At 39.1% G+C, this 15,919-nt stretch overlaps 1 protein-coding gene across 1 annotated transcript in view; it reads left to right on the top strand.

Moving 5' to 3' along the window:
• Window positions 1–13,234, top strand: part of tlcd3a (TLC domain containing 3A) — a 41,754-nt gene extending 28,520 nt beyond the window's left edge. The window contains exons 4-5 of the mRNA XM_038707847.1: window positions 1,694–1,789; window positions 4,207–13,234. Coding sequence (XP_038563775.1) covers window positions 1,694–1,789; window positions 4,207–4,512 — 402 coding nt within the window. The 3' untranslated portion in view covers window positions 4,513–13,234. The remainder of the gene's footprint in view (window positions 1–1,693; window positions 1,790–4,206) is intronic.
• Window positions 13,235–15,919: the final 2,685 nt, after the last annotated feature.

Below are 15,919 nucleotides of genomic sequence, written 5' to 3'. Positions count from 1 at the left end.
TTCGTTAGGCGTGGTGTAAAGTTCCCACTCTGTGGTCTCAGTCATTCTTTCATGGGCAGATGGCAAGGCCACGTCTGGAGCCACTCATGCTTTATTCATCATCAGCACAAAGAAAGCTATGCTACCAGACAGTGCTTGTCTTTTGTTTGGAGTCTCTTTATACATCTAGACTGACTCACCTATTCTAGGATGGCCTCTCTAACTTCCCAGCACTATGCCACTGGTCAATATTTGAAAGCTTCATTCATTACTTATGTACAGGACACCACTCCCTCCTCTGCCACAGCCAGCCTCTTTCTGCTTTCTTGCCATCTTGAAGTTGTGGTAGAATAAGACCATCTGCCTTTGTGGTGGTGGAGGCGGCCTCTGGGTGTCAGTCTCAAATGTCATTGAAACATGCTCAGTACGTCAGTGCATGTGAAGTACTGTAAAGTACGTACTTGTACTTTCATCCATGTTATAGAGACTACCAAACATTGGTATTTATTGGAAAATAAAGTAAAATGGAGTATTAGAGAATTGAAGTTTCTAGCTTGGAGCTCAGCGTGCTAGTTGTGATTGGTGTTGATCAATACTGCAATCATGGCTCTTGTTATTCCAAAATGTGCATTTCTGGACCAAATGCATCATAGTGACATAGCAACAAGGGTCTTCCTATATTAAATGCTCCCTAAAAATGAGGCTAAGCAATGTGGCCTTCTTTTGCCTGAATTTGGAAGACAAAGGCCTTCTAGATAGCGCCATTTTAGGAGGAGGAGCAGGTTCATCCTGGCTTTCATGTCCAACTTTTTTGGGCTGTCTAAGAGCACAGGGCACAGCTATAGACTGTTGGTAGGAGATAGGATGCGTGTCCTAGTCTTCAATAATGACGTTACACTATTTTTGTTCCCATTGCAATCCTTTTTTTTTTCTGTGTTAAATGTCATACTGGCTTTTATTCCAAACTTCGATCCAAGGTTGTTTTTTCAGTTTTGATGAAAGACACCCACACCAACAGCATCATTCAACAGCTGGGGAGGCAAGAAGAGCCATTTTGGAGTTTTAAAAGTTTCCATTGCCTTGTTTCAGTGACATCTCTCAGCTTCCCCAAGCCTCTGTGCTGAGAGTTGAGAGATGAGTGCTGCTCTTGATTGATAACTGAAGAGAGGCTGTACACATCCTGTCCAAGCCTTGCTGCCATAACAGATCCACACAGACATCCTCTCTCAACAGATACAATTATAGGACACTGTATAAAATATTACATAAAACTAGTAAAGGAAAGCTTTGGCTTCAGGCTATGTTTTGTTTACTTAAGTGCAGTTAAATCAAACGCATCTCACATTTGCTTCCAACGACCGTGTGAAGCATTCAGCAACCTTAAGTATCCGTTTCAGTGGAGAGTTTGTCACGCTGTGGATGATGCTGTGTTTCAAAGGTTTTTACACCCTGAAATATATGATGTTATATATGATTTGTTTTTGCTTAGATTTAAAGATAACCATCTATATATTATATCGGAACAGCACCTTAAGTCCAAATGTATACGACTCAAGTTTTAGAAACACTTTTTTTCTCCATAGTCATTTGAAGCTTCTCTTGGCATAGTTCCAGTGAGACTGTTCCAGAAATTGTCCTTGAATGTCAGCTGTGTTTTTTCCCATGCTTATGTTTGTTTGCTCATCTGTGTGTGCTCTGTTTGTCTGTTCCTCAGTTCTTCAGAAGGGACCAGGGGGATTTCTTCGTAGGCTGCTTGTTTCTAACAGAGCTCAGCACGCCCTTCGTGTCCCTGGGGAAGATACTTATTCAGGTGAGACAGCATGTAAACATGTGAATTTACCAGACGCAGACTAGTAAGTCATACATCCGTCCCTTGTATCCACAAGTCTGTGTAGCGTAAAAAATATAAGATTGGCCACCATTACTTTGTGAGAAAGGTCCACTACCATACAGCCAAGTTGGGTAATTATTTGCTAAACAAGCAGCGGTTGTCTGTCATAGCTTAGCAACAAGAGGCCTGTCAAGCTTTGGATTTGTCCATATGAAATTATATGCATGGGGCCATAAGGGCAAGGTTCATTTCAGCAGCTGTAAGAGTGATATTTAAAGAGTAGTATAAAGAGTTTTGAGGGAAGAGTCTTTGTCAGCCTCACTCTTGTAATATCATGTAGTGTAGTAACAATCGAGTGTATATTTAAAGCCATTTACAGAGTTCTCATTTTAAAATGAGTCAACTGGAAACAATTAAAAGTCTGCCAGACAGCATTTTCATCCGGCTCATGGAGCTAATATTAGTTTTATTAGGTAGCTAGCTACAGCTGATAAAATCTGCTAGACACAATTGTCATTTCAGTTGACAAACAACCATCATGTGCAGGCTAGAATTTTAAGTGGTAAATCTGCCACCGTTATCATTGTAAACTGCGTGTGGGTCGTGCAAGAATGGAAAGCTTGACCGGTGTGATACTGGCATGCTTTCCATGCTGGCAGCTTTGTTATTCAAAAAAATGCCAATGTATATGTTCTTGCAATGGAAATGGAAAATTGCACTGGAAAACCAAATACTGATAATGTGCTAGAACAAGTAACCTCTGCGAAATACACCTTGGGCAAAACAAACACACATCTCAAATCAAAATCACATGAGCAAAACAAGTGCATCACTTCATTTCTAAATGTCTTGATTGAATTATTTTAACCCTTTACGTAGATACACAATATAACTCCTTATAAGTCCTTAGCTTTGTAAGTATATTTATTGAAAATAGGCTTTTAGCAAAACTCTGCATTGTCACCTTAGTTTTATTCAAAGCCATCAATTAAAATCGTAGAAATTTATAAGTGGCAGTTGAAAACATATTACACATACAGTATACTTAATATGACCTTAAGCCCTCTAGCATCAATGCTATGACCTCTGCCAGGGCAAAATAAGTCAGGAATCCTTTTTCTTTTGCAATTGCTACTCAGGTGATGTGCTGTATCTTGCATCCTCAAAAGCCTGAGTATCTCCATTTCATTTGGGATGTATCTTGTCACTGTACCATCAATAATTAAGGTGCATGGCTCACCAAAATCAGTTGGTAGCATTCGTGTAAGTAGCCACGGTTCTGTTCACTGTCCATGCCTTTTAACCCATCCACAGCAGTTAATGCCTTCATTAGCTCCACCCATGCAGTGGGCATGCTGCATGGGTGGACAAGCACATATGTACTGTATAGTTAGAGGCTGTGTGACTTAGAAAAGCTGCAATCTAAGAATTGAAGAGCCTTACTGTGTATCCCAGTGAAATCGGTAGACCGTGGGATTTCAGGTCTTTGCTGACATCTGGTGTCAGCAGACAAAAAGAGCAAAGCAAAGCTTCACTGCTCCTCTCTGTCTTTAAAAACGCTACCCTCCTCTGGACTAGATCAGCACTAACAGAAACTCTGCCAGACATTTTTACTGCTCTCAACAGCAGAGTTGATTCCTATTGATTTTGTGTGGTCAGGGCTTCCCACAGCCATACACATTAAAGATGAGAGAAGAAGATCATCACATTGTGGTTTGGTATGATTTTGTAAAGACCAGTGAAGAGGTACCAACAACAGTTGAATCACTCACCAAAATCCACTCCCTTAAAATAAGTGTGGGGTGTTTACTGTATTAGTTGTATCTAATAAATATGAACTAATAAAAGTAAGCAATTTAGTACACAATTTTGTTATATCATCAGGTTTTGGCTCAGCTTTAGCCAATGAATATGCAAACATTAGCATTTCTTATGCTAATGTGCAGGTGTATAGTAAGCATGCTAACATTAAAGCCCAGTCACACCAGAAAGTGACACTGTGAAATAATCCTGCGCCTTTTTTTGCAGGAAATTAATAAATTCAAGCCGTACTCTTTTTAGAAATGTGAACAAAGTTTTTGCTGAATAAAATCCAAACACATACCTCTTACCCATGAAATAGCTCTGCTAGCTACTAGTGACCCACGGTTTATATGATGGGCAGGTTAGCTAGTCTCCCCAAGTTTGATTGGATAAATTATGTAAAAGCCCCTGAATTCAGGATGAGATATGTAAACACTAAAAATTAACATATATTTGACAGAAACCAAGAGATAAATGCACAATTAACACAAGGAAACAGGATTGGGACCTGGAAAATGTCTCATTTCACTGTCTTTCTAAGTGCTTTAAAATCTTTATTCTATCCTTCCTTCTTTTTTTGTCTCCCCCACCAGCTCAGCCTCCAGAACTGCTGGCTGCACAAGGCCAATGGCGGTATGGTACTGCTCACCTTCTTTATGTGCCGCATCGCCCTCTTCCCCTACATGTACTGGGTGTACGGTCACCACTACGGCATCCCGCTCTACAGCGTGCCCTTCCACCTGCCGCTGTCCACCAACCTGGGCAACTTGTGCATCCTGGCACCGCAGGTCTACTGGTTTGTCCTACTTTGCCGAAAGGGCTACCGTCTGTACCGGCGTAGCCGTATGCCAGACTCATCTCCTGCGGCCACTGTCACTGACAATTCTAAGGATGATTGATATCCAGTTCACGATTGCTCGCTCAAGCCGCACACTCCGCTACTAACGCAACTACTTCTGCAAAGGCACTAGTTTGACTTAACACATTTCAAACCCCACCATTGTACTGTAGTACACCAGGACTGCCTGCTCTTGTCCCACAACTCCTGGGCATTTTCCGCACACTTTTAACTCCTCTGTTATAAATCTGCTGCCTAAAGTGGGCGTCTCCACCGATCCAATTCTACTACTGAAGTTTGATGATTTGGGGTTTTTTGGGAGGGGCGGGGGGGTTGGCTTTTGCCTGGATCTTGTTGAAGTGCTACACTGTGTCTGTCAACATTTACAACACTGAAGGAAGATCATGTTTGCTTCACTGAGAGTAAAACATGGAGTAAAAGCACCAGAAACAGAAGAAGAGCCTCCATGGAGAGACATTATCTTATCTCTTACTCCTACTGTGTTTACAGCCTCTGCTGATTTGGAAGGTCTGTTACTGTGTGTGAGTGTGTGTGTGTGTGTGTGTGTGAGAGAGAGTGTTGCTGTTACGACGAGTTGTATTTATTTTTATGGTTTTGCTGTAATGTGTCGAATAGTGGCGTTTCCCCTCCCATGCATTCACTAATCACACTGATGAGAAGGATTATGAATAGTGGGTGGGTGGGATACAAATTCAGGCAGTATTTGCAGGAAAAATTGTGAGGAATACATGTCACCTCATCCACACATGAGAGCTAAAAGCAGCCACACTCGCTAACACCCCATTAATGTAATGATAGGTTCTGACTTTTCACCCCTGTTCATTTTGTTTGTAGTTTCTCATTTTGTTTGCCAGTTTCCCATGGCACACTGATGCCATGTCGCCATGGCATCAGTTTGCAAATCTGCAGCAACAATCCCACATTCCTCACAGTAACATCCAGCACACTTTTATGGCACTGGCCCATTTCTTTCCAGAAGCCATCCTATTCAACAGGGTGCTAGCTCTGTATGCATGGTGTATCCCCAGGAATTAATGCTGCTTTTATGTTCTTAGGAATACTTTTACTTCCATTTCAACAAAGTTGAACGTTTTCAGGAATTCAATTTGGCAATATCCTCAAATGTCAGAGTTGAAGAATAGTGGCACCAACAGGGAACTGGTTGTGGGAATCATTCTTCATTTTCACAAAATTAAATATTTTTTCATTAAATGCGTGGCATAAAACATGCCATGCTGTTTTTTTTTTTTTTGTTTTGTTTTTTTATTTCATGATGATACTGCAAAGTTCCTCCAATGACTCACCTTAAAGAACAATTCAGACTCGACTGCTCTCAGTGTCTAAATGTAATGTAAAGCCATGATAGGATAAGATTTGGCCCTCTGATACAAAATATCGTGTATTTGGACTATGTTACACCCAAATGTAAGACTTGGCGAAATTCAGAATTTGAATTTCTGCTAGGTCTGTATCATTTGCATATGTGAAAGTCTTTTCCCACTTTTACAGAGCAGAGCATAAGTTACGTTTCCTTTTTTGAATCCACGGTCTCTATTTAGATGACACTGGAGCGTTGTAGCCGCCATAGAAACACTACACTGTCAACAGCCAGAGTTAATGTAGGGGCAACAGTCTTTGAGGGTCACTTATGGTCAGATGTCTAGGCTGTTGGAGATTTGTTTTCTCCTGTAAAAAGTCACTCAGGGCCAAGATCAGAGCAATAAGCTGAGCAGTGGCTCACCACAGCAAACTTATACAGTGGATTGAAATTTCTAAACAACCAGCTGCAGAGCACTATGGGTATCTGGAGGGATTATTGCTGAAACAGATCTATAACATATGACATAGAGTAACTGGTTAGTTTATCTGAGACTCCAGAGATTTATATGCACTTGTTGTATTCTGTTACAAGCCTGTGTGCACTTCACACAGGCTTGTATATACTTAGAGGTTTTAGAGATTCAAGTCTTAGTTTCATCACATAAAAAAAGGTTTTAAAACATAAACCTGTATCCAGACATCATAATTAAACCTGAAAGGACCATTGTTTTAATTAGTTTTTTGTTGGATTAACACAGTTGCATAAAGACATTTATCTTAAAGGCATTTATAAATCACAAGATACACGCGAGAGTATTATTTCTTCATATCAAAGACTAGAAGATAATATTTTTTAAAAGAATGCTCCGGGGTAAGTTTCATCGCACAATCTAGACCCTGAGGTTAATTTAACTCCATGGATAATGTTCTTGGTCATTCAAGCTTTATAGCAAACTAACTGATTAAGTATGCGTTAATGGCCTTTTTTTTATGTCCTGCAAATTCAATCTATGCAAAAGAGGCTGCTGCGGTGCATGTATACAACACTTATGTCAAGTCATATTGCATTGATCCATGCCTCATTTTATTGTCTTCTTTTCAAATATTTTGGGACCATACATTTGTTTCTATATGTGCATTTCTACTGGGACTCCACAACACCAAGAAATGGTCTCATGTTGCATTTCAGTTGAGTTGGAAGTTGAAAATACTTTGCCTGTCTTTCAAATTTACCTCACCTGTGCTTTGATTAATTTGAGTTCATGTAATGCTAAAAAATAGGTATAAATAAAAATTTTTTGTGGCATTAACCAACAAGTTTACAACTGCAGCTCAGCTGACAAATCAGAAATCAGAGTTTTTCCTGTTTGGATACTGACTTGATAGGGCTGCCAATTAAAATAAATAAATAAAGTTCAAACGCAACTAATACAAAAATCAATCAGTTGGAATGAAACACACGTAGCCTAATCCTTAAGTTTGTTGTAAACTGACATGGCTAAAAAGCTAACAAGTTTTGTATCTTTGGTCTCATATCCAAAATGTTTCCACATATTATTTTCTAAGGTGGTTTTGTCTTGATTGCTGGTTTCTTCCACTTTGCGTTAAAGCGAGGCTATTTAACCTTCACTGAACTGTGAATGAAGTGACAATTGTGGGATCATTGGGAATGTGAAAACTTAAAGTAAAAGTAGGGAGAAGTCATAAAACTGACTCGACAATATCTACCTGAAGTTTTGTAACATTAGACACCAAAAGGTGCTCGTCACACCAGACCAAGTATGGCTGCAGAAGCAAATCCCCTGAGTGTGCTGAATTGAGTGAGGGTGTGTTTTATTGCTTATGAATCCAGCTTTTCATTTGCATGAAGAAGCTTGCGTTATTTCTTCTTTCATAAGTTACATAGTCTCGCTTTAAGGAAGACAAAGTTTTACTGGTGGGATCAAAGTGACATTTTACGAACACAAGGCACAAAAATTGGCAGGCTCATAACTGGAGGGCTCTCTTGATTTTCAAATGAACTTTTTTCCTGTAACAAGTCAAACATTTCAACTTTCAAGCATCAGAATGCCTGAAAACTGTGCCACTGTTGCATTGTGGGTTCTGCAGTTTTCTTGTGCCCTGTGTGGGTCTTGTCTGCATTCCCCTATGGCAAATGCATTGGTATCCACATCTGTTAGGAACAGCAGAACTGCTGTTGGGAAAAGGTGCAGAGTCTTGTTGTTGGTAGATAGACTGGTTGCTGACGGGCAGCGTGAGGATGAGGGCGCGAGGAGAGCCGAGCTGCTGAATGATGGGCTTGTTTGTCTTTTTTGGCGGGAGTCCAGGAGAGTGCAGGCCTCTTTTGTCCATTGCTGACCAGGCCACTCTTACTGAAAACACCCCAGGTTCTTTGTTCCACTTTTCACTGTGCTGTTCACCCTCAGCCTCTTACATCCAGTTGTCTTCAGATATGTTGTAGAATAAATTAAATGGTGGTTACCTTCGACCTCCAAGAAAAACATTTCATTTTTTTATCATTAGTTTATATTTTCAAGATGCTCTGTTCATCAGTTTTTATTTTTACACTTAAGTTTATAATGTATCAAACAAAAGTCAAAACCAATGATTGTTACTTTAGTCAAACATTTTATTTTTATATTTAGGATTAAAAGCTGCAGGCGCTCTCCTACGATTTATCGTGCTCCCTTCAGCCTCCCATCATCTCTGCTTGTGTCTCGTTTTAACTCATCTGTTTCTTGGCTGATGTGCTGCTCTGCAGTGATGGAAAGTTGCTGAGAGCGTCAGCAAAGCAGTGTGAACCCTCCCTCCTCTCTGCTGCCATCTGTCGTCAGGATAATGTGCTTGTCCACTCAGAATTTTGTAGGCAGGACCGTTTAGGATTAGTAGGGCAAGGTGGACATTTCCTGTTGAATCTGTGCATGTCTCTTTTGCAGTCTGCTGCCTTCATATACATACATCTCCGTTTTCAGCCACCATGACACCACCCTTCACTAAATATACTGAAAAAATTGACCTCCCAAAGCATTAAATTGACATTTAATGCTTTGGGATAGCTTTCACCTGACGTTTCTTAAAGAATCATACTGATTAAATTAATTGTTGGTAGAAAATCCTTTGAAACAGCATTTATACCATTGTGACACTAAGTTTTATGAGGTGTAGAAGCACTTTAGCACTAAAGTCAAGCCTGTTGTAACAGTTTGTGCTTTGCAGAAAATGACCCCTCTTGACATTTGATGAATCGCTTCTGTGGATTTCCTGAAAGTCACTATAAACTCCCCTTTGCCCAGGACTCTGATTTTGAGAGGTCTATTTGACAGCTGTGGAAACTCAAATTTGACAGACAGTTATGGAAATGTATGTCATATTTGACAGAGCGTTGTGGGAACTGTTAGGTGGATCAATGAAGGAGATGAATTAGAGGTTCATCGCAATGGACCATTAAGATTTTAACAGTAGTCTATAGGCTTAGCTTGGAAACCATGGAATAAATACAGAAAATATGGCATTCCACACTTAGATTTAATCATCAAAAGTTCCCTATTTTTTCTTTTGATTGCAACAGCTCTTTATTTAAGCAGTTTATTCTTTCTTTTCATTGTGTCTGGTAATTAAGAAAGGAAAACTATATTTGTAAGGGTGTGTGACTGTGTGTCCAAAATTCAAACACTCATATCAACTGATAACATTAACGTGCCGATATCTGATTTTAGCTAAACTCTGTACCCGATTAATTGGTCTGACCCGTAGTAAGCCCAGAGCCTGCTACACTGACCACAGTGTTTAGTTCTTGGAAGTTTCATAGCCAAGGGAAGACAAGCCACATTATTTCCATTGCTGGAGGTCTGGGTCACTGCTTCAGGCAATCATGTTGCACAATAACAGCATCTGATCCCAAACCTCAGAATCCCTCAGTAAGAATTATGAAAGGTTCAAGGCATGCGGAGTACACACATCTTTATAGGTATTGCTTGTCACTTGATAAATTCTTAAAGTAGAAAGTCTTAAGTTCATCCTCTTTGCTCAGGGTTTGATGAAGTTGTTAACGTGTGTGTGTGTGTGTATAGAGGTTTATTGTAAGATGATGAAATTGTGAGATGCTGAAGATGATCACATCTAGAAAGCTATGTTGTTACTGTTCTGTATATTTTTTAGCAGTTTTTTTTCCTTATAGATTTTTCTTTTATTTATGCTTTCTGACGTGGCTTGTGAGAATTCAACTTCTAAGGGTTGGTAAACCAAAGTCTGGTACTTGAGTTAACCACAGTAACTGCAGTGATATAAAGAGTGATCTTTTTTTCAGTATTTAAGACATGCTTTAGATGCTGTGACCCATTGTCATTTAAAAATATAACTACCCTCCTGTTTTATCTCTTTCTTTGGGTCCCAGAGTGTGACCAACATGTTGGATGTATGATGGATGTTTCAACTGAGGATGTAGTGGAAGAAATACAGATTTACCAGCTGTTTAGTTGATTTTCCACTAACACACACCCTATACATACAGTACATTTAAGTCTACAGTATGGGGAAGTGACATTATACTCCATAATATTAACACATTGCTCGTGAAACTACATAATGATTATACTGTCACTTTTCACATTACACAAAATGGCGTTAAAAAATATAAATGCTTTGTATCCCTTGTATTTGTAAGGAGAGAATTTAATCATGTGACTCTTGTTGAATGGGAACATGGACACCAAACTTAACATGTGTTGGTTCAGCTGCGCGATGCTGATGCTATTTAGCGTAGGCTTCTTGCTAACACTGTCATGAGTGTGTTCACTCTATGCTAACCCTCTTGCATCCATGAGTCCATATGAACACTTTATCTTAAATTGGTTAGTCATAATTAACTTTAGTACAGACCTATATCATGTCAAGCAATAGTGAGCTTCTTGCTAATGCTATTTTGAGTGATAGTTCACTATGCGCTACCACATAAGCATATAGAACTGTGTCAGTGGTTGCAGACTAAATGCTAACATTATATTTTCATTGCTAGCAAGCACCGTGCTAACACTTCATGAGTGGTAGTTCAATCAAAGTATAGTATTACAGAGTGACTTTAGACTCCATGCTAATACTTTAGTATAGGATTATGCTGCATTGAGGCTACTGCCAAGGATCTTTTAATGTATCTGCAAACTAATATCGTTTGAGGCTAGCTTTTGTTCCTCAGTAGAGTTTCTTTATTCAGCATTTTGTAAACTTTAAACATGTCCTAATGATTTTCTGTTGTATTCTAAACTTAATGGTTATCTGTTAGTAGATATTTGAGCGCCATGTAATTTTGATAAATGATAAAATAATGATTAATTTGTTAGCTTTCATTAGGTTCAGCTCCCATGGTGTTGACAGCCCTCCTGTGTCGAAGGCAAATGGGGAAATGTTGGCGTGAATGCTAACACCTTGTCAGAACAGGTGAGGAAATGACAAACGGGGCAGAACTTTGGCTTTGCATGGCTTGGAGTAGTCAATAATGTTGTACTGTTGAAATATAAACATTTTAGTCTAAAACTATGTGAGAGCTCCTTGTATCTTTTAGAGGCGCTGTAAATAGCGCAGTAATCAACAGCCAGGTAAACAACTGGCAAATTTTGGTGTCTATGTTCCCATCATTTAAAGGACAAGCTGACAAAGGTACGTGTTAATCCCTTTGTCATTTTACATCCAAAGTGATACAAAAATAGCAAACTGAACTTGAAACTAAACAATATGAAGCTAATGCATATTTTGGGCATTCTCGTGTTTTGAGTTTCTGAGAATTGTTAAATGTGAATGGGAATGATAACTTGCATGTGGGATCTCTTCTGCCCCCCATGAGACATTTTATATAATTTTGTTGCGTTGTGTTCACACATCGATTCAGGGTTGGTCCCTATATGGGCGGTGCAGGATTTGGGCTGGGTGTGGGTTGGCAGTCGGTAACAGGCATTCCCACCGACCTGCTACCCAGTGGATTTTGGTGAAGGGATGAAGGTTTTAAAGTTGTGGTCTAATACCACGTTCATGTGATGTTGCATGTAAATAAGAGCAGATGGATGAAGAGTAACTTTCACATGACCTGTTGCTGGGATCAGGCTACACAAGATCACCCCGATAAGGGGGACAACAATTGCTCTTTTTACTTACTGTAAGGACTATGTACTTCTAAAAAGACTTGCATTTTTTTCCGTCACACTCTCACCTTTGCTGCTGCTGTCAGGTGGTCCCATTAATCAGCTATGATTGGTCCATATTTATGGGCCAAGTCTTGGAAATAATCTGACACAGTGACCATCTCAAAATGCAATTGTGCTGTCTGATCCTAGCATTGGTAGTAATTACAAGTCAGGGTTTGTCGTAACCCAATTGGTGTTAACAGCAAAAACAGCAGAAAATACACAATCATTAGTAATCAATAAATTGCAGTTATAATCACACACATATAATCAGCTCTACTTATAACATCTTAAGTGATGTCTTAAAACATGTAGCAAGATATTCTGGTGTTTGGTTTTCTCTGATGTGAATGCGGCATTAGGCTGATGAAGTGCACAAAAATGGCTTTGAAACATACAGATTTTAGATGAGCTTGGATTTGCTGGGACTGATTTTGATCTGTGGACAGTGAACCAAATTTGGTCTCCAGTGCCTTGTGAAAAATCTATTTGTGATACCCACAAAACTCGGTATGAAAGAGCTACATTGGCAGGTAGTGTTTACAGGTTGTGGCTGTATTTATCACGTTAATTATCATATCCTGAAGGAGAGTTACCGTTTCATTACTGTCATTTTTGGCATTCACAGCAATCATCAAGAAAATTCTCATTGTTTAAAAAAAAATCATATCATTCATATTTTAACTGGTTAAAGCTATTTGAAACAAATTGCTATACATTTAGTGCATTGTAGTATTTCACATTTTGTAGCATTTAATCTATATTTTTCAAATTATCAAGCAAATCCCATACGGTTTTTCTAAATGGATATGCATCATTTAAAGTTGAAACCCTTTAAGGAATAGATATATTGTAGTCATGAAATTGTTTGCTGTGTTTCTGTTGTTTTAGACCTTTCACCTGCCATCTTGGTGGTTGTGTATGTTTTGGAGATTTGGATTTCAATCTTGACCAGCTGTCCATATCACTCACTGTCCCGCCATGGGTGTGTAACTGACTTAAATGCAGCACCTTCACAACCTTTTAACACTTCCTGCCCCACATTATTTTTGATAGCATTCTAATTTTTCATACATATATATCAGATTTGATGCATCTGTCCTTTTTTGTAGCAAGACCTTTTTTGAGGAAATTTCCTATCTGAGAAGAGACTGGACTGTTTTACGAAATAGCTTAAAAATTACTGATGTAAGAGGAGTTATGTACTGTAGCTGCAACTTGTGAATTCAGAGCACCCCTTTAAAATTCAATAAATTTGATTTGATAGACTGTTTTGAACAAGTCTCTGTTTTGTTTTCCTTGTCTTGTCATCTGTGTCTGCACACCATCAACATCTATTAGAAGACAGTTTTCACTTAGGTTTTATTTTTAAAGCCCTTGAAAACTTGGCTTCAAGTATTTCTCTAAAACATTAAAAATTCATGTTTCACTTTCATTTAACCTGACATTGTGTTCATGTTGCTGATTTTCTTGTTGGGAGTGGGGGTTCATTTGTTTTGTCTTGCAGGCAATCAGTAGCAAGTGATGTATAAATTTAATTTTAATTGACATGGAAGCTGCAGTAGCAGTTACTAGGTAAACAGTAAACTTAAAGCGCCTATAATCAATATGTTTAATGTGAAAATAATTCGATAATGTAAAAGGGGTCGCTCGTAGTGATGAACCTACAAATAATTTTCACCCGAATCTGCAGCTCTCCTCAGCTTTACGAAGCTTTGCAGCTCATCGTTTATCTGTCTGGCTCAGACCTTTACTGTTTTGGTTCACTCTCATCGTTTTCAGTATCATTTTCGGCTGCAGCAGGCAGCTGTTCTCAGCTCTAAAAACCCACTATACACTATCTTCCCAGAATCAATTTGCAAACGGACACATTCGGCAACAAGCTGGCAAACATAGTGGAGCATTTAGCAGCTAAAGAGCCAGATGTCACCCTCAGGAGTTGGTTCAGACCAAAAGCTTGAAGAGAGTGATATTGGACTTTATCAGGTGGCAATGAATGATAATGTTGGTCTGTAACTAACGGAATTGTTTACGCTGCCCCCAAGTAGCCATTAAAATCAGTTATTGCAGGTTTAAAGGAATAATATGACGTGTTTTCTTGGCAAGAGTTAGATAAGAAGATGAATATTACTCTCATTTCTCTAAATATAAAGGTGCAGCCAGTTAGCTAAGCATAAAGAATGGAAACAGTGAGAAACAGCTAGCCAGGCACTGTCTGAAGGTATAAAAATCCAGGCAAATGCCAAGGAATTGGCAAAGACTCAAGGAAGTCACTGCACCTGCGCAAGAAATAGCCCTGCACATGTCTGTAAGTCAACTTAAAACAACCTACAGCTTTGTCCATCTCAGCCACACTTTCATTTTCATTAATTGTTGCTAGGTAGCTACCAAGGAAGTTGGCGTAAGTGATGTGTTTGTTGCGAACGAGTCAGTTCTGTGAGCATATCACTTTTTATCAATATGACAGAATATTTCCATGTATTGAAGGTGAAGCATCTTGCATATTTATTTCTTGCAACAAATAGGAATGTGACTTGGGCAGTGACCAACAAAAGTGGTACTAAATGAAGAACCGTTTGGAGCTAAAAAGCTGGCTCTTGGAAAGGAATGGAGCCATAAAAATCTGGCTCCTTTCAAAGAGCCTTAATTCCCATCACTAATTGCGCCCTCATTTTTAATCCCACCCACAATGCTCTGATTGGCTGATTGTTTCTCCAGCTTGGTAAACAACTGTCAGTGCAACATCAGAACTATTTGAATCAGTGAATATATTACAGATGCAGAGGGCTGGAAACTGGCAAGGACAACAACTGCACACTCTTGGTTGTTATGGACTTTTTTGTTTTGTTTTTTCCACCAGAATGAAAAAATCACAATAATACCAAAATAATGCCGATGGTTAGAAAAATCAGATCGTGCAGTCCCATTTTTCAGTACAGTCATCTCATAAACATTAAGGTCCTTTAGATAGAAGGGTTCTTATCTATTTCTTCATTTAAACCCAGGGCTGTGTCCCAAATCACTCCCTATTTACTATAGAGTGCACTATATTTACTGTCCGCCATGTGTAATGTGAATATTACAGTTGTGCAGCGTGTGAGTGACGAAGCAAAATGATGAAGAGTAAGTGTCCGAATCTTAATTTTTCTTCTCATTATTAGTGTCTTATGTGTCCTAGGTTATATTGGGAGTAGTGAATGAGTGAACAAGGGAGTGGTTTTGAACACAGCCATAACAAGCTAAGGCACTGACCTAAATAAATGGTCATTGCGTTTATGGACTGCTCAATGCATTCTATTCCCTTCGCATTCAAGAGACTTTCACATGCATGCATGCTCTTCGTCAAAATATCACGGCATGTGCTAATCTGGATTTTAAGTTCTGTATCTATATTCACCTTCTAATCCAATGTGGAAACAATCACCTGGGCTGGTAAGACAATATACAATGTATGTGTTGTTACAAGGTGTCACCAAAATATTTTCAAAGACACATAGAGACAGGATAAAATCCAGATAGCCATCATGAAGGAAGTTGAGGAAACGTATAGAAAAAGAATCTTGAGACCTCTGTCATCATCTCTGTCTGCTTTGAATAAAAATGATCTCCATTTTCTTCTCACATGCTTTGCATTTCCTACTTTTTATTTAGTGTGTACATTAATGGAGTGTGCGGTGTCTATGCCTGGTCATGGGGCCTTTAGGTCATCTTTCAGCAGTAATGTGAAGTCGTGGCCACCCTGAGGCACTGCTGGCTCAAGCTGACATCTGAGACTGAGCTGCTCAGCTGAAGATCTTCCTTCTTTCTACTGTTGTCATACACACTTTAACTGAAGGAGAGCGGACACATTTGCTATGTTAATCTGACACTCTTATACAACAAACACTGGCCCTAAAATTAATTACAATCCTAAAAAAATGACTTTACTTAAAATATAACATTTAGTTTAAACGG

Source organism: Micropterus salmoides, unplaced genomic scaffold (assembly GCF_014851395.1).
Source record: "Micropterus salmoides isolate LMB-PRFRI ecotype aquatic unplaced genomic scaffold, ASM1485139v1 Ms_hic_scaffold_9, whole genome shotgun sequence".
Lineage (NCBI taxonomy): Eukaryota > Metazoa > Chordata > Actinopteri > Centrarchiformes > Centrarchidae > Micropterus > Micropterus salmoides.
The sequence above is the reverse complement of the archived record's forward strand: the minus strand, read 5'-3'. Positions and strand labels throughout refer to the sequence as shown.